Source organism: Rattus norvegicus, chromosome 2 (assembly GCF_036323735.1).
Source record: "Rattus norvegicus strain BN/NHsdMcwi chromosome 2, GRCr8, whole genome shotgun sequence".
Classification (NCBI taxonomy): Eukaryota; Metazoa; Chordata; class Mammalia; order Rodentia; family Muridae; genus Rattus; species Rattus norvegicus.
This window is the reverse complement of record NC_086020.1, coordinates 186,046,727-186,066,350: the sequence shown is the minus strand read 5'-3', so window position 1 is coordinate 186,066,350 and position 19,624 is coordinate 186,046,727. Positions and strand designations below refer to the sequence as shown.

The 19,624-nt window shown below is 41.9% G+C and overlaps 1 protein-coding gene and 1 non-coding gene across 7 annotated transcripts in view; both read left to right on the top strand.

Annotated features, from left to right (window-relative positions):
• The first annotated feature begins 9,407 nt into the window (after positions 1 to 9,407).
• Rprd2 (regulation of nuclear pre-mRNA domain containing 2) overlaps positions 9,408 to 19,624 on the top strand; it is a 56,569-nt gene continuing 46,352 nt past the window's right edge. For 5 of the 6 annotated variants that reach the window (XM_063281096.1, XM_063281095.1, XM_008761344.4 and 2 more), the window contains exon 1: positions 10,011 to 10,215. In XM_063281096.1, coding sequence (XP_063137166.1) covers positions 10,011 to 10,215 — 205 coding nt within the window. Of the gene's footprint in view, positions 10,216 to 19,624 lie in introns of all 6 variants that reach the window. The other variant, NM_001427343.1, reaches the window with a different exon arrangement.
• Trnap-agg87 (transfer RNA proline (anticodon AGG) 87) lies at positions 12,139 to 12,219 on the top strand. Its single transcript has one exon. It is a non-coding gene; the product is annotated as a tRNA-Pro (tRNA).

Sequence of the window (19,624 nt, the reverse complement as noted above, 5' to 3'; positions counted from 1 at the left end):
GCTACTGCCCCCCAAACAGTGCCACTACTTAAAGGTCAAATGGTCAGATACATAAACCCATGTAGGCACTTCCCATTTGAACCAGAATACTCCCTCAGATACACATACACAACTTTGTCCACTACGCTGTGCATGGTTGTGCACACAGATCTGTATATCTAGCACTTGGATCACAAGTGGAAAAAACAGGATTTGAAGGTAACTCAAGGTTCATGATAAGCTCTTCCTACAGAAGAAGACTTAGTTCCCCACCCCCACCCCCCTTGGTAGATGTAGCTATGTTCCTAACCCTATCAAGTCCTTTCCAAAAGATAGGTGGACTCGGAACGCAGCTCTGTAAAATACTTACAGAATGTAGAGTCGGGTTTAACATCTAGCACCACACAAACATGCGGTACATACCTGTAATCTTAACACTGGACGTACCGACAGGAGGGTCAGGAGTTCAGGATGATCCTTGGCCTAGGTGGTTCAAGTCTGACCTATGATGCATAAGTACCCTGCTTCATCTACAGACTGGGTTCCAGGATAGCTAGGACTACACACACAAAAACCCTACCTTGAAAAAAGAGAGCCCTATGTCAAAAGGGGCAGGAGGGAAAAGCCAGATGTGACACACACGTTTAATTCTGGGACTTGGAAAGCAGAATTAGGTAGATCTCCAAGTTCAAGACCAGCCTAGTCTACACAGAGGTCCAGGCCAGCCAAGACTACAAAATGAGACCCTGTTTCAAAATAAATGAAAAGAACTTGATATGGTAGCATGCCTTTAATGCCAGCACTCAGGAGGGAGAAGTAGGTGGACTTTTTTGAGTTCAAAGCTATTCAGAGGGCTGGAGAGATGGCTCAGCAGTTAAGAGCACCCGACTGCTCTTCCAGAGGTCATGAGTTCAATTCCCAGCAACCACATGGTGGCTCACAACCATCTGTAAAGAGATCCGATGCCCTCTTCTGGTGTATCTGAAGACAGCTACAGTGTACTTATATATAATAAATAAATAAATAAATCTTTAAAAAAAAAGCTATTCAGAGCTATACAGTGAGACCTGATCTTTTAAAAAAAGGGAGGGGGGAGGGGGGGTTGGTGGAGAGTTGGCTCAGAGTACTGGCTGACTCTTCCAGAGGTCCTGACTTCAATCACCAGCAACCACGTGGTGGATCATAACAATCTATAATGAGATCTGGTGCCCTCTTCTGGCATGTAGGTGTACATGCAGATAGAACACTCATTAAATATTTTTTAAAACTTCTCATCAGAAACTGACTATATGATGGTCCCTATGGTCGAGTATAGAACTGCCTGTACCTATCCTACCACTTCATGTTGTCTACTGAGGCTATAACGAAAATGGCCCCAAAGCCCTATAGAGTACCAACAACATGGCTACAGGGAAGGACCTATAAAGTAAATACGGAAAAAACAAGGCCTCAGAAAAACTAATACAGTCTCTCTTGTATATGTTTGTTGTTTACTGGTCTAGAAGTCAAGATCTTCCTGTATCTGCCTCCTGATTGCTGGGAATACAGCCATACACCCTCAGGTCCAACATGGGATGTATTTAAATGAAACCTATTGCTTTGTACAATGAATGTATTCTAAAATACATAGTAAATAGTAAAGATCAGGAAGAGGTGGCTTAGTGACTAAGCACTTGTTGCTCTTGCAGAGAACATGGGTTCAATTCCTAGCACACATGATAGCTCACAACCATATTTAACTCCAGTTCCAGGGAATCGAATGCTCTCTTCTGACCTCCATGGGCACTGTATGCTGATAAGTGCACATATACACAGGCAAACACATATATGGGAAATAATAAATACATAAATAATAAAATATAAAATAAAATGAATAAAAATACAAACTAAAGTTGTAAAGATTATTAATTGTGAAGAGCTATGAGAATTCATGTCATAATACATTTTTTGTCCAAACAATGTTCTGGAGTGAACCTTAGCCACACAAGATAGCACACAACTGTAATCTTAGCAGTTAGATGAGGCAAGATCATGAGTTTGAGTCCAACCTGGGCCACATAGAGCCCTTGTATTTTGTTTTGTTTTTAAAAGAAAAAAAAATGGCCTACTGCCATTCAATTCCAGGACACACATGATAGAAGGAGAGTATGCTGATGTAATGTTATAAAAATATCTCTTACATTCTAAGAGATGAACTTTTGCTAGAGCTCACAGCCCGAGTTAATAATACACCTTGAAGTCACTTAAGACTGATAACCTACCGTGCACTCCAACTGCTTAGCCTACCTTTAAGAGAAAGTTGTAGCCATCAACCTTATTTGCCTTGGGTTTCTCATGTAATCAGCTTTGACATCCTAAGCCAATATATAGCTGTAAACTTATATTAGACACTTTTCAATGCTCACAACCCATAGAGTTTGTGTATAGTTTGCTGAAAGTGCAAAGATAGAGATTGAAAGCAATCTCCTTTTACCCTTTAAAAATAAATCTATTACAAAACTAAAAAAAAAGAAAGAAAGAAAGAAAGAAAGAAAGCAATCTCCTAAAATGAATACCCACCATAAATGTTGGAATGCCACGTTTAGATACTGGATGATAAACAAGACATATAATGTTCTCTGGGTCATTTGTGGTCTTCCCAGTCCGAAAGACTGTCTTGTAAAACTGTTCAAGGTTTCTGTTAAGTGTCCTATATGCTTTCCCATGTGATGATTTCCGGGCTGTTCGATAGGCAGCACAGCCCTTTTGTTGGGACGGAATAGGAACACATTTGAGAGACAGCCTTCAGGCCGGAACAGATTCAGACTCAACAGACAGAGGAGGGAACAGAGGGAACATGAAGCAAAGAATCCAAATCTGGACTCACTCTTGGTTAAATGACCCCAAGGAGATTTGATTCTTACTGCAAAACCAACATATTATTGGTAACTTGGAGTTAATCACTAATGTGTTTAATCCACACAGAACAACTGCAAGGTGACCTCTGACCTCCACAAGTGCACCAAGGCATGCATCCACCCCTCACCCACACACAAGCACTTTTTTTTTTTTTTTTTTTTTTTTGAGACAGGGTTTCTCTATAGCTCTGGCTGTCCTGGACCAGGCTGGCCTTGAGCTCAGAGATCCACCTGCTTCTGCCTCTAAGTGTTGGGACTAAAGGTGTGTGCCAGCACTGCTTGGCTTATAATTTTTTTCAAAAATCCTAAAGTCCAACCTTTGGCTGATACTGCTGTGTCTGTAGGGAACGATCAGGGATGAGATTTGGACCTCAAGGCCCATGCATGCTTGCAACTACTTCAACAGGTGTATCCCCACACTTCTCTTCATTCTGAGGAAGTGTCTTAAGTTGCTCATGCTGGCTTTGAACTCACTCTGTAGTCCAGGCAGAACTTGAGTTTATGATTATTGATATTTCTGATGATCATAAAAATATACAAATAATTTTACTTGAAAGAGAATAGAAAAATTGTGGTTTATAGTTCAGTATTAAAACATTAAAGAATGCTCAATGCTCTGGATTTGGATCTGAAAACCTAGAGCTACTGAAAAAAAAAAAGCAACTATAGTAAGGGAAGCAAACATCTTGTATAGAAGTTTTTGAAATATGCTAACTGAAAAAAAAAAAGCTTAGACTCCAGGGAACTATAGGAAAAAGGCCATTTATTATTGAAAAGTTAGGTTATGGTTTGGAAGAAAGCTAGTATTTAACTTGGTAGGTTACAAGAAATAACACTTTTTAGTTTTATTTGTGTGTGTATTCATGTTCAGGTTCAGGCAATTTTTTTTTAAAGATTTATTTATATATAAGCACAGTGTAGCTGTCTTCAGACACACCAGAAGAGGGCATCAGATCCCATTACAGATGGTTGTGAGCCACCATGTGGTTGCTGGAAATTGAACTCAGGACCTCTGGAAGAGCAGTCAGTGCTCTTAACCTCTGAGCCATCTCTCCAGCCCCGGGTAAGCTGTTATAACCACTTAGCTGTTTTTTTTGTTTGTTTTTTTTGTTTGTTTGTTTGTTTGTTTTCGGAGCTGGGGACCGAACCCAGGGCCTTGCGCTTGCTAGGCAAGCACTCTACCACTGAGCTAAATCCCTAACCCCGTCAGGTGGTTCTGTAGATGAGCTGACTAAAGCACCTTGTAAAGATAATGATACCCTCAGAAGGCAAGGGGATTAATGCTAAAGAACCTAGAGGGTCTGAGGTTTGATAGAGGGAAAGAGTAACTGGGAAACTAGGTGTGGTGTGTGCCTATAAACCAAGTACTAGGGAGTTGGTAAGGCTCAGAAGACATTCAAGGTTGTCCAGGACTAAGAAGTTTGAGGCCAGCCTAGGCTTCATGAGACCTTGTTTCAAAAAAATAAAATAAAAGCTAGGATACTGACCTTAAATAAATCTTTTTTTTTATGTTCCCCAAAAAGTTTTTATTAAACAACATCAACAAGGGCTTGTTGTTTATAAAACAACACCAAGGAGGCCAGAAGTGTAGCTCACTGGTGGACTAATTATTCAGCACATATGAAGCCATGGGTCTACTCCAGAGCCGTCTTAAATAGATCTTAATGTAGCTAATAAATCAAATCTTTAGAAAAGGATGGGAGAGGAGGCGAAGGGAAATGGTTTTTTTTTTTTTTTTTTGGTTCTTTTTTTTTGGAGCTGGGGACCGAACCCAGGGCCTTGCGCTTCCTAGGTAAGCGCTCTACCACTGAGCCCCGGAAATGGGTTTTAAGATCGAAGTGGGCTTTCCTTTAATTCTAGCACTCTGGAGGCAGAGGCAGGCACATCTCTGAATTCTAGGCCAGCTTGATGTATAAATTAAGTCCAAGACAACCAAGACTCATAGAGAAGCCCTGTCTCAAAAAAACATACTTTAATTCCAGCCCTTGAGAGACAGAGGTGGTCTACACACAGTTCTAGTACAGCCAGGACTACAAAGTGAGACCCTGTTACAAAATAAAACAGATTGAAATGGGCTTGGGGTATAGATTAGGAAAGGTTGTGGCTTGACCCCAAGAACACAAGGGATAAAACAAGTCTGGGGCAGGAAAGGAGAGATGAGAGATAGCTTAACCATTAAGAATGCTGGTTGCTATTCACAAACGCATCCATGGAGTGGGCTTCAAGAAGCGTGCTCCTCGGGCACTCAAAGAAATTCGGAAATTTGCCATGAAGGAGATGGGAACTCCAGATGTGCGCATAGACACCAGGCTCAATAAAGCCGTCTGGGCCAAAGGAATAAGGAATGTTCCGTACCGCATCCGAGTACGTTTGTCCAGAAACCGTAATGAGGATGAGGATTCACCAAACAAGCTCTACACACTGGTAACTTACGTGCCTGTTACCACATTCAAAAATCTACAGACGGTCAATGTGGATGAGAACTAACTGCTGAATGTCAAATAAAGTTACAGAATTGAAAATTAAATAAAAAAAAAAAGAATGCTGGTTGCTGGGGTTGGGGATTTAGCTCAGCGGTAGAGCACTTGCCTAGCAAGCGCAAGGCCCTGGGTTCGGTCCCCAGCTCCGAAAAAAAGAAAAAAGAAAAAAGAAAAAAAAAAAGAATGCTGGTTGCTGGACTGGAGAGATGGCTCAGCAGTTAGGAGCACTGACTGCTCTTCTAGAGGTCTTGAGTTCAATTCCCAGCAACCACATGGTGGCTCACAACCATCTGTAATGAGATTTGATGCCCTCTTCTGGTGTGCCTGAAGACAGCTATAGTACTCATATAAATAAAACAAGTAAATCTTTAAAAAAAAAAAAAAAGTGCTGGCTGCCCTTCCTGACACTAGCGTATACACCAGGCAACTCACAACCTCCAGGGAATCTGTTTCCTCCTCCTCCTCTTCTTCCTCCTCCTCTTCCTCCACAACTTTAAAATTTTCTTTTTAAATAGGTTTATATGCATGTCATCAAGCCTTCACCTCTGTTAAGCACTTCTCTAAGCACTCGACATGCTTCTAATTATTAGGACAAATTGGAGGAGTTTTGAAAAGATCCCTGAAGGTTGGAGAGATGGCTCAGTGGTTAAGAGCACTAGCTGCTCTTCCAGAGGTCCTGAGTTCAAATCCTAGCAACCACATGGTGACTCATGAACATCTATCTATAAAGTAATCTGATGCCTACTTCTAGTGTGTCACTCCTACATTAAAAAAAAAAAAAAACAAACCCAAAAACCTGAAATTGCAGCTGCCTGTGAAAACACTGTTTCAGTAGTATGATTTTATTTTCTGCTTTTTTGAGATAAGGTTTCTCGGTGTTAACAACAGCTGTTTTGGAACTCACTATGTAGACTAGGCTGGGCTCAAACTCACAAAGATCTGCCTGCCTCTGCCTTCTGAGTACTGGAATTAAAGGCATATACCACCATGTCTGGCCAAGCAGTCTTCTAATTAAATATCCTGTGTTAGAGCATGTGTAACAAAGCTGTGAATATAACGTGATCTATGGATGGCGCAGTGTGCAGAATGTTCTTCCCACGAGGTGACCTTCTAGAAAGAATTGCATACGCTATGATAAGTGAACGCACTTGAAAGTCAGGACATGAAGGGGATGCCCTGGCACGTCCACATTATCTCCCTGGGAAAGGCAAAAGCCTGGGAGGAATATTCTTGGCTCTTTTCACAGGATGGTAAGACATAACACCAGGTGTATTCCCTTGCTGTCCTTGTATTCATGTAGGCTAACTGTAAACATCACCTCATGCTGCTTTTATAGTAAAAAACGGGAAGTGCTTCGTTTACACTACTCTTGCGCTACACAGCCTTGCTCTGAAACCATTACACTAACACAAAAATGGAATGTTTAAGACCATAAATGGCCGTGGCGAAGCATTCAGGAGGCAGAGGTTAGTGTATCTCTTTGAAGCAAGCCAGGTGGAACTACAAAAAAAAAAAAAAGCAAATGACAAAAAAGACAAACCAGGTGTGGAAGTTAGCATCTGCAAACCCAGATCCCAGCTAGTGTTGGGTAGAGATAGGAGGATTGCTGGAGCTTGCTGGCCACAGACAAAACAGTAAGGAATAAAACAGACAGAGCAAGACCTGAGAAGTCCTCTTCTTCAGCCAGAAGTAATGAACAGACAGACAGACACACATACTCCAGCAATGCTCCTGATTAAAAGGGTTTGCTTACTATGTCATTTAAAGATGGTTAGAATTTACAGGCTAGTGCTCAACCACATAAAAATGGAATCACATGTTAAAGGCTCATGTGACCAAGTGAAACTTGTTTATTTTGATCTCCCAAGAAACCAGGAAAGAGGTAATAGTCATCTCGGAGCAGGCCAGTTTCAGCTGGCATGATAAGGAAGTCCTGCTTTTAACCTTTGGAACGAAAATAACTTGAAAACAATCTGCTTTTAGTTGTTTCTTCTTTCCTCAGCCCTTTTCTATCTGTAATGCCAAACTTCCGTAAAAGGAGAAGTTGCCTGATTCTAGGATCATTAAGGTCTTTATAACTCTTGTAAATTTTTTTTCTTTTTTTTCTTTTTTTCTTTTCTTTTTTTCGGAGCTGGGGACCGAACCCAGGGCCTTGCGCTTGCTAGGCAAGCGCTCTACCACTGAGCTAAATGCCCAACCCCAAATTTTTTCTTTTTAAGAAAGCCAAAGTTGATCTTCCAGTCCACTGTTTGACAAACCATTGTAGGCTCTCCTACAATATAGCCTCTAACTAAAGTACCTGTCTCGAACCCCTGGCAACAGGACTATTCACCTTTATTCCAAGGTTAGGAAAACACCTAAATCTGCATGGGTGCCCAGGCAGACTTCGAGGGGTTCCTGCTGTGAGACCCAAAGTCCTTGTGAGATTGTCAAAGAAAAAGAAGCACGCCAGCAGGGCCTATGGTGGCTCCATGTGTGCCCAGTGTGACCGTGACAGGATCAAGCTGGCTTTCCTTATTGAGGAGCAGAAAGTCATTGTGTAAGTGTTGAAGGCAAAAGCACAGAGTCAGAAAGCAAAATAAATATACAACTTTTTTAAGAAATAAAAATCAAAGCTTGGATGAAAGAAAGAGAGCCCAAAGTCAGGCGGGCATGGTGGCAGGCTTTTAATCTCAGCACTTAGGACCGAGGCAGGTAGACAGGATCTCGAGCTGGACACCAGACTCTACAGAGCAAGTTTCAAGACATCCAGGGCTACACAGAGAAACCTTACCTCAAAAGAAACAAAAAAGAAACAGTGGCTTTCAATTCCCTACACGTGCCCTCTTTGCTTCTGACCTCTTCTGCCTCTTGTCTTAGTGGCTTTCTCAGTATCTTCTAGTCACAGTGGCTTCCTTGTTCTTCCTCTAAAACGTTAACAGTCCTGGGTTAGGGAATCAGCACTTGTTCTTTTGCCAGCTCTTCTCCCCTACCCATTTGTGCTTGGTTGCTTTTTCCTCAAGTATCTCTTGTTAAAAACTGGTCACATCATTGTTATTCATATCCCCCGTCCTTCTCCCTTAGCTTATTTCGTACCTCTTTAGGACTCCTTACTCCTTGACACATACTTGTGGTTTGGTCCTGATGCCAAATCAAGTTGGAGGAATTTTTGTCTGCTTTGCCATCATTTCCCTAATCCTAAAACAGTTCTTGGCACAGAGAGGTTAATTCTAAATGATGAAACAGGGTTCTTGCCTCAAAAATCTCTCTTCTGTTGAGTTGGCCTAATTAAAATGAAATTGCTGGGTTCAGTAGGAATACACGAACATCCAAATTTCCCCAAAAGATTCACACAGGCAGATCAGATGTAATGGTTAAACTGAGGCTATCCTAATAAATCCAATACTCAAGACTCTTGTAAACTATAACGCATTACGAAATTGTGATGTTACAACTGTGCAAAGAAGCCACATCTTGTCAATTACTCTTTCCTCGCTTCTATAAGTTTTTAACTCTTAGAGAAAATTTCGTTTTTCTTATTCCCGCTTTCTAGAATGCAGACGGTCGGCTGGCTGTGAATGGTGTCATCGAAGTCGGATGTATAGCAGGAGTCTAGGAGTGCATAGAGAACGGCTACTGGATCTGACGCATGCGCACCTTCTACCATGCCGCAAGATGGGTGCCAGCCATTTTGTCGCGCGTAGGTCCCCGATTGCGGGTGGTAGGGAATGCAGCTGTCAGAAACAGTGGCCCCAGAAGGATGGGCATTTCTCTGCCTAGTGTGAGCTAAAGGCCCCAAGTGAGTAACCCCACCATGAAGCCAAAAGCAGTGCCGAGCACCGAACGCGGGCTATTAACGTCGTAGGTTCGCCAGCTCCTTCATCCTGCCTTCCCAGGTTTTCCTCCCAACCCGCTACGCGAACAACTAACGCGCAGGCGCACAAATAAACGTAGCGCCTCCTCCGCGTTTGGGGCCGGAGGACTCTTGCGCGCGCTTCTCCGACCCCTCCCTTGATTGGTCAGATTGCAGCGCCAACCCGCCTCTCCCAGCGCTCGGAAGCAGAGGGGCGGGGCTTCCGTGCGCGTGCGCATTGCTTTTTTGCTGGTCCATTGCTGCTATTGCGTTGCCAAAAAAAAAAAAAAAAAAAAAAAAATTCTGACTAGGTAGCTTTGGGCCTTTTCTGTGGTAGAGAATCTAAAGGAAAAGCTTTCTGCAACCGAAGGGACAGCCGGGTAGTATTACGGTATTACGTTTTCGGTACTAAGGCCTCCCTGGCTCACCGGAGTTTGGGCAACGGGATGAGGGAAGGGCCTTGAGAGTTGAGAGGACCGTAGAGGATAAAACCATTAGTTTTCGGCGCTGGGCATTTTGAAAGGCGTCGCAGGTCCTGTTTTCTACGTAGTTCTCTCCCGACTACTGGTTTAAACACCACCCCCGAACCATACTGACAAACCTTCGCAACTCGCAGCCCCTCCTTGCAGCGTGTGGGAGCCGCCAGCGTGCCCAGCAGCTACCCTTCCTACCTCCAGAAGAGCCTAGCGCGTGCACCATCCCCACCCCCTGGCCTCCCTCCCCTCCTGCTGCTTTCACGCACTCGCAGTGATTGTTTTGCCCGCTCCCGCCGCCGCCGCCGCCGCCGCCAGAGGACCAGCGGCGCTTGTGCAAACCGGGAAGATGGCGGCCGGCGGCGGCGGAGGCAGCAGTAAGGCCTCCTCCTCGTCGGCCTCGTCCGCAGGGGCCCTGGAGTCCTCGTTGGATCGAAAATTCCAGTCGGTGACCAACACCATGGAATCCATTCAAGGCTTGTCGTCCTGGTGTATAGAAAATAAGAAACACCACAGTACAATCGTCTACCATTGGATGAAGTGGCTCCGGAGATGTGAGTGTGGGGGCGATTGGGAAGGGGGAGGCTGGGGAAATGGAGGAAATGCGGCCCAAAACACTCTGGGGTTTGCCCACGGAGCCGCTGCATTCAGTTGGGGTTCACATTAAAGATCCGACACGAGTGTTCCCAAGCCCAGACTCCAACCTAGGCACGGTTGCTCTGATCTGCAGGGGGCTCATTGCTTGGAATTTTTCAGCTTCACATTTGGCGTGACCTTGGGCCGTTGGGCCTAGACCCATAGAGATTTACGTGTTTCCTTTCCGAGCCCTGTGAGGTGTGTTGTTGATTATCCTGAACCTTCACGGAAATTGTCGCGTCCGTTTATTTCTTACAGGCCTTGACGTGTTAATGATCTCTGGGTTTCCTGTTGGTTAGTCAAGCTATGGTTTAAGCTGTCCACTTCCCTGGAATATGTTGGACCATTCAGTGTTTTCCGCCGACGTGAAACTTGTGATATTATAGAAAGGGGCCTTCTTTTGATTACTGTGTGTGAAACTTGGCATGTGTTTTAAGGAGGATTTCCCTGGATGAATGTGAAGCAGTATGAGCTCTACAGAGCTGTGAGGCGACCACCTGTTTTCCTTTTACCTGTGTTTGTAACAGTAAAATACAGACTAGTGATACGGACGATACAACTCCGAGACTGTAATCATCATTAGTACTGGAGCATAAAATATATCCGGCCACTTTTTAATCGCCTGAAGTATATTTTACAGAATTGAGTTTGTTTGCATAGGCAATCAAAATGGGAAATGTGGATTTTAAAATATTATTTGTTTTAGCGTATAACCCACCTCCCAAGTTGTACTTTTTTGCCTTCAACCTGTGGGGTTCGCCCCGCACTACTTTACTATAGAAAAGAGGTCTTCTAAAAATATGATTGTTAAACTGGGCGTGGTGGCTCATGTGATTCCAGAAGCTGAGGCAGGAGGATTACTGCAAGTTTGAGGCCAGCTTGTTCTACACAGTAAATTTCAAGCAGTCATAAAGCGAACTCATACGTATTTATTTGAGTTTTAGTTTGCATCTTACCTATATGGCCTCTTGCCAGTGGCACTCATTTACCAGTTTCTTATCCCACATTGTTTTTGCTTCTATAATATTTTTGAGTTTACTTGTTAGTGAACAAGTGGGTAAAACTTCAAAATTATAGGCTCCAAATTTGAAATCTTTTGTATTTAAAGTTATTGATGGGACAGTTGTTCTGTGGTTCTTTGAAATACAGTGCTGAGAAGGATATTTGAGAGAAAAGACGGGATTAGCTAGTCCTTCTTTACTGTTGTCAGATCTTTTTGTTTACTTCTTGCCAAGAGATTATACTAGAATCTGCAATATCTGTCATCTCCGAAGACTCACATATATGTATCTGCCACATGCCAAGCATTTCTGTATACCTTATAATATATCTCATAGTCCACTGAATTACACAGGAGGAAACTAGGGCTCAGAAATGTCAGGTGGCTAAAGGTTACTCAGTAAAATGATGTAGGTTGGATTGGACTCTTATCATTAACTTTGTGGAACAGTGTTTGGTGTAATGGGTGCATCAGTGTAGTAAGCGATGCGAGTGTGTGGAAGAGGACATTTCCCACCCTGTTTTAAATCATTTTACCGAGTTATGAAGCATTTTCCATTGCCTACTGTTGGTCTCTAGTGCTTTAACCCTATGTTACATATTTTCAAGAATAAGTTGGTCCCTAGCTCTGTGTGTAGGATCACAAGTGAAAATTATACTTTTTTCTAGTCAAGAATAATGAGAAATGCAAGGACCAGAATTTTTCCTGTCTCTGTGGTTTTGTGCCTGAGTTTATTTCCTTTGTTGGTTCTAAGAGTAGGAGGGCAGTATTTTATTTGAAAAGTGGATTCTACATAATTTAAATGAAATGACAAGCATTTGGCTTTTTAAAATCTGTCAGTTTCGGGGTTGGGGATTTAGCTCAGTGGTAGAGCGCTTGCCTAGGAAGCACGAGGCCCTGGGTTCGGTCCCCAGCTCCGAAAAAAAAGAACCAAAAAAAAAAAAAATCTGTCAGTTTCAAAGAGGGGTGGAACTTAAACTTTATAAAATGGCTAAGAATAATTTGTGGACATTTATATTTACAGGTGATAAATAAAGCCAGGCTGGTAAAGGCTAGGACACAAATGGTTGATGTGTTAGGCCAGTGTTTTCACCTAATTTTTAGACCTTCACAGAGTTGCTAAGTTTGCTTAGGCAAAATTGTGAGGTGGCTCTCATGCATTCCCAGTGTTTCTGTCCACTTCCCTGATGAGACTCTTGCTTCTCCCTTTTCTTATGACAACAGGTATGTAGTCATGTAGCCCTCAGTTAGATTTAAGGAACTGCACTCGATCTATCAAGAGATGTTTTATTTCTGTCATTTGGTGGTACATCTGATTCTGTGCAAACACCACCATTGAGCTTACACCTTAATTCACCAGAGGTTTTTTTTTTTTTTTTTTTTTTTTTTTTTTTTTTTTTTTTTTTTTTCGGAGCTGGGGACCGAACCCAGGGCCTTGTCCAGGGCCTTGTGCTTCCTAGGCAAGCGCTCTACCACTGAGCTAAATCCCCAACCCCACCAGAGGGGTTTTTATTGAATCCTTAATCTTATGGTGTATAATAATAGTAACAGGCTTTTAATTCATTGTAAAGAATTAAACATTTAAACATTGTAAAGAAAACATTTAATGAGCAAGTGTGCTTCCTGAAGATGTATTCCATAGGCAGGCACCATTGATTTCGTCCAGGCATGTCTCTAACAGTCATTGTCTTCTGAGAGTCTGGGTCACCCTGACTAGTTTGGTATGTAGTATGTAGCCCACATTGGCATCTTCCATCCAGCCTCCCTGTTGCTGGGTTTGTAGCTATTCACCGACATACTTGGCAGCCATCTTTCCATGGTATGAACGGATCATGCGTCATGCCTCTACCTTTTTTTTTTTTTTTTTTTGGAGGCAGGTCCTCTTTGTGTAGTCCTGGCTGGCCTAAGACTTACAGAGCCACCTGCCTCTGCCTCCTGATTAAAAGGCTTGCTCCACCATGCCTGACAGGCAATAGCATTTTTTTTTTTTTTTAGTATATTAAATTACTGAAGTCACTTGTTATATCATTATTGCCTATCTGTCTCAAATGTCAGGGTTGTGTCTTGTTTGTTTCTCTATCCCAAACCACTTGATATAGTAACTGTTTGCCAAAATAATGTTGCAAAAAGACTAATAAAATCGTTGTTCTTGGCTTGGTGGCACATGTCTGCAGTTGTAGCACTTGGGATTAACCTGGGCTTAAACCCCTAACCCAAAAAGCTTGAACAATTTTTTTTAAAGATTTTTTTTATTTTATGTATGTATATGAGTGCACTGTAGCTGTCTTCAGACACACAAAAGAGGGCATCGGATCCCATTACAGATGGTTGTTAGCCACCATGTGGTTGCTGGGATTTGAACTCATGACCACTGCAAGAGCAGTCAGTGCTCTTAACCGCTGAGCCATCTCTCCAGCCCCGAACAATTTTTTTAATTGTTTTTTATGAAAATATTTATAATTTAGTGAAATTGTAGGGATTGCTTGTCTGCTGGTTCAAGATATGGCTTTACAGGGAGTTGATGTGTAATTTAACCAGGTTATCTTTTTTTTTTTTTTTTTTTTTTTTTGGTTCTTTTTTTCGGAGCTGGGGACTGAACCCAGGGCCTTGTGCTTCCTAGGTAAGCGCTCTACCACTGAGCTAAATCCCCAGCTCCCCAGGTTATCATTTTTATACTTCATTTTTCTCTCCCAAATTTATTGTAAAACAAGAGTCAATATAGGAAGGTAGAAAAACCAAGGCTTTAGGTTTAGAGTTAGGCTGAGATCTTTCCCATTGCTTCATCCTGGGGGATGCACTATGCATAGTACTTAAACCGTGGCTTTTATCACTTATGTATAGGGAACATTATACTCTCATAGAATTTGTGGCCCTGGTTTAAGGAGATTATGCATGGATCTTAGTGTAGAGTTAACCTACAGAAATGTTAATTGTTTACTACTGAGACCCTATACATTCAGCAGTTACAGCAAAGCTTTGCTTGGAGTATAGGGGCAGGGTCACTAGTCATCAGGAGAGAACTGGATCAACTTCTCAGTGGATTAGGAGGTAGTCTGAACAACCAGTGGGACAGAAGTAGAAATGTTACATCCCGATACCTCTATTACATATATGTCTGTCTGGGGATATATGGGTTGGATCCCCTGGAACTGGAATTTGAATGTGTGGTTGTGGGTGCTGGGAACTGAACTCAAGTCCTCTGGAAGAGCTGTATGCACTCTTAGCCACTGAGTCATCTCTCTAGACCCTGTTCTATCTTATTTCTAACCATTGAGTGGTTTGATATGTTTTAGGAAGCACAGTGAGAATTAGTTAAATGAGCTCCCACAGGAAAAGTAGAAGCCTAATTAAGTCTGTAAGCCACAAAATTTCTTAAGGCTCCATTTAGCTATTAAAAAACATTCTTTTGCATGTATTTGTTTTAGAGAAGGAAATACACCCATGCCACAGGGCATGTGTGCTCAGAGGACAGTCTCTGGGAGTCCGTTCTCTTCCCCCATCTGACAGGTTCCAGGGATGGATCTCATGTGGTCAGACTTGATAGCCAACTGACTCCCCTCCAACCTGAGCAATCAATCACCCTGGCCATTTCCTCAACTATTTTTAGTTAAATTTACAAAAAATAGGCAACCAACTGTGGTGGTGCTTCTCTAATTTTTTTGTTTTTAGATTGATATACAATTGTACATACATGTGTTCTTACTGTATACTTGTATAGTTATATTGTATATAATGTTCAAACCAAGATAAATGTTATTTCCTCAAACATTTCTTTGTGGAGAACGTTGAAGTTTTAATTTTTATTTTATATATATGAGTGTTTGTGTGTGTGTGTGTGTGTGTGTGTGTGTGTGTGTGTGTGTGTGTATACATGTGTACACACTACTTGAAGGCCTGGCACCTGCAGAGCCAGAAAAGTATTGGACCCCCTAGAACTGGATACACAGATGGTTGTGAGCTGCCTTGTGAGTAATGCGATCATATTTTGTTGTTGTTTACTTGTTTGCTTGCTTCTTTAACTGTGTATCCCAAACTAGCCTGGAACCACAGTATTATCTTTGAGCTACGCAGTGATTTCTTAGTTTAAACTTTAGGTTCCAAAGTGGATTCCACAGAAGAACCCAGGGCTCTCTTTAGCTTTGAGGTTTGAGAGGTTTTTTTGCTTTTTTTTTTAATTCCCCCATTATGATAAAAATAATTATTTGATGTTTTGAAAATCAGTTTTTTTTTTTTTTCTTTTTTCTTTTTTTCGGAGCTGGGGACAGAACCCAGGGCCTTGCGCTCGCTAGGCAAGCGCTCTACCGTTAAGCTAAATCCCCAACCCCGAAAATCATAGTTTTTGTTTTATTTATTATATATAAGTACACTGTAGCTGTCTTCAGACACACCAGAAGAGGGCATAAGATCTCGTTACAGATGGTTGTGAGCCACCACGTGGTTGCTGGGAATTGAACTCAGGTCCTCTGGAAGAGCAGTCAGTGCTCTTAACCACTGAGCCATCTCTCCAGCCCCCACTATTTCTATTTTTAATTGACAGGTAATTGTACAAATTCATGGATACAGTGTAATATTTCAATGTGTTTATATAGTAGGTAATGAGTATATAACATAGTTGCTTTTGTGATGTCTCAGACTTCATTATTTTGCATTTGGAATGTTGAAAATCCTTTCCAAGAGTCTGGAAAGATGGCTCCGCAGTTATGAGCACTTGTTGCTTTATCATGAGAACCAAGTATTGGATATCTCACAAACACCTGCATCTCAGCTCCAAGGGGTCCGTTGTTCTGTTCTGGCCGGTAGGCACCAGTACACTCATGAGCATGTACATTCACAGGCACAGATATGCAAACAATAAAAAGGAATCTTTAAAAAGGATCAGAAAAACTAGTGTTAGCTGTTTTGAAGTATAGTTAGTTGTTGCTGAGCATAGTTACCTTACTGTGCTAGAGAGAGATTTATTCCTCCCCTTAACTGTACTTCTGTGCCTGTCAGCAATCAACAAATCCTCAGAACACCTACTGTGCCAGGGAATGTCTGGCCACGAAGTATAGCGGGCAAACAAAGTGGGTAAAGCATTTTTCTGACAGACAGCTTACTGTAGTGAGGTAAGACAGACAACAGATAAAATGAATACATAGTTTAATAAATCTTTTATACTGTGGTAAATGTTATAAAGCAGAAAGGGGGAATACGGTGTTAGGAGATTTGGACTATCAGGTTAGTGGTATGGAAATAACATCTGAGTGAGAAGGCAAGTCAGAAGTGTTCATAACAGTCAAAGAGGGTGCCAGCTGGAAAAGGTGCTTGCCACATCTGACCACCTGAGTTCTGTCCCTAGCACCCACAGGGTAAGAGGAGAGAACTCCTATGGGCTGTCCACATACATCCCATAGCACACACATTCTTTAAAATAAATACAAAAAGTTAAAAGCCAAAAGAACAGAAAAACACTAAGTTCCTGAGCTAGAGTGAGCCAACGTGAGAGCATTTGTGGCTGGAAAGCAGTTAGGATGGGCCTTCATTAGCAGACAGTTCAGAGTTTATGATGGGATAGAGGGTAAAGGGATAATACATCAAGGACTGCTTTATTACAAAGAGATTTATTGTATAAACTGAGTATCTGTATATGAGGATGTCTTAGTGTGTGCATGTGCCTGTGCATGAATGTGCCCATGGAGGCCAGGACAGTATTCTATCTGTCAGAGCTAGAGTGTCAGACTGAGCCGCCTGATGCTGGGATCCCATGGGTGCTGGGATCTGAACTCAGGTCCCCTAGAAGAGCAGTAAGCGCTCTTGAACACTGCTGAGCCATCCCTCCCTGTCTTCCCTTTGAATGCCTGTATCACCTTTTTTTTTTGTTGTTTGTTTGTTTCAGTGTGTTAAGCTCATGGAGATACAGATATTATTCCATGTTTCTTGGGAATGTTTCAAAAACATGAAGCACCTTTACCTGGATCTCAGTATCAGTACTCCACTGAGTCATAGCCAGTCCCTGTCTAAGCATGAACTTAATTATTATGTCTAGAATATATTAAGCATGTTTTTTGTTGTTGGTATGTATCCCTGGCTGGCTGCAAATTCACAGTCCTCATGTCTCAACTCCCAGGTAATATGGTGACTTAAATATTACTGGGAATACACTAAAACGACTTAAAATGGTGAATTTTACAGTCATAAATTGTATCTCAAGGTATCTTAAAAAGCAAACATCCCAAAACTTAACATATTCAAAACTAAATTTCTAATATACTTTTCAGAACCTGTTCCATTTGCAATCTTCGCCAGTAACCACTATCTCTTGGTAGTCACTGAGGCAAAACTCAAAGACATTTCAGACTATTCTTCTAGCCCTACATCGAATCCATCCCAAACTATATCCTTGTATGGAAAGGTTTTTGTGAAATTCATCATTCCTTATAATGAATATATACCAATAAAAGTAGTACGTAAATCCTGTTGGCCAGGTATCATGACTCACATTCTGTATCCAGAAAGCTGAGACCGGAAGACTGCTGTAAGTTCGAGCCTAGCCTAGGTTACATAGTGAGTTCAAGGCCAGACTGGGCTATGTATATAACAATACAATATTAATTAACATGAAGCTATGGTTAGATCTACCTGGGAAACACAAGGTTAATCCAAGCCACTAACATTGTATACAGATTATACTAGTCATCTAACTAGTAGTGTTCTTGTTTCTGCAGCATTCAGAATAACCTTTTACACCTTAAATCAGGGGTGAGTGGTATAGCTGAGTTTATTATATTTATTTATTCTATGTTTGTATTTTATATATACATATACACACATACATATATGTATATGTACATGTATATGCAGAAGAGGTTGCTGGAACCCCTGGAACTGAAGTTATTATTGATGGTTGTGAGCTGCCATGTGAGTGCTGGGAACCGAAGCCATGGCCTCTGCAAGAGCAACAAGTACTACCCATCTCTCCAGCTCCAGTTTGTAGAATGCTTGTGTAGCATTCACGATATCCTACATTCTATCACAGTCACACAGCAGTAATCCTAGCACCTGGGAGGCAGAAAGGTCAGTTCAAGATCATTAAGGTTAGAAAGAGCTATGTAAAACTCTGTCTTAAAAAACAAATGAACATCAGCCATGTATTGAGCCCTTGGTTCAATCAGTCACACGCACACATACAAACATGCACACAAACACACACACACACACACACACACACACACACACACACACACACACACACACACACACACGCTGTCATAAATCAGATGATCCTCCTCTGCTCAACAGCTCTAAGTATAAAAGTCCTAAGCTAAAGATATGGCTCAATTTGTAGATGGCTTGCCTAGAATTCACAAGGCCCAGGGTTCAATCCTCAGCACTGCATAAATTAAACACAGTAGTACACGATTGCAATCTTAGCACTCAGGACCTGGATGCAAGAGGATCAGAAATTCAAAGTCATTCTCAGCTACAACATAAGTCTGAGGCTATTCTAGAAAAACAAACAGCAAAATCCAAAGTCTTCAAGTCCCTATTAAGACCCTTGATGAGGAGTGACTGGGAAGGATGGCTCAGCAGTGGTTAAAAGTGCCTGAGTTCAGATCCCAGCACCCATGGGATCCCAGCATCAGGCGGCTCAGTCTGACACTCTAGCTCTGACAGATAGGATACTGTCCTGGCCTCCATGGGCACATTCATGCACAGGCACATGCACACACTAAGACATCCTCATATACAGATACTCAGTTTATACAATAAATCTCTTTGTAATAAAGCAGTCCTTGATGTATTATCCCTTTACCCTCTATCCCATCATAAACTCTGAACTGTCTGCTAATGAAGGCCCATCCTAACTGCTTTCCAGCCACAAATGCTCTCACGTTGGCTCACTCTAGCTCAGGAACTTAGTGTTTTTCTGTTCTTTTGGCTTTTAACTTTTTGTATTTATTTATTTATTTATTAGGGTACCATGGAATGTTCTTTGTTTCTGATATCTTTATTTCTGCAGCAATCAAAATAATCTTTTACAAACTTAAATCAGGAGCAAGTGATATAGCTCAGTTTGTTAGATTTATTTTAGTCTATGTGTGTGAGTTTTTTACCTGCGTGTATATATGTGTGCCACATGTGTGCCTGGTGCTTGCAGAAGTCAGAAGAGGTTGTTGGATAGCCTGGAAATGGAGTTATTATTGATGGCTGTGAGCTACCATGTGAGTGCTGGGAACCAAACCCATGTAACACTAACTTTATGACTAACCTGTGCAGTAGCTTCTACTCCGTGAATCCATTAGAGGTCCACCTGCCTCTGCCTCCCTAGAGTCAGGATTAAAGGTGTG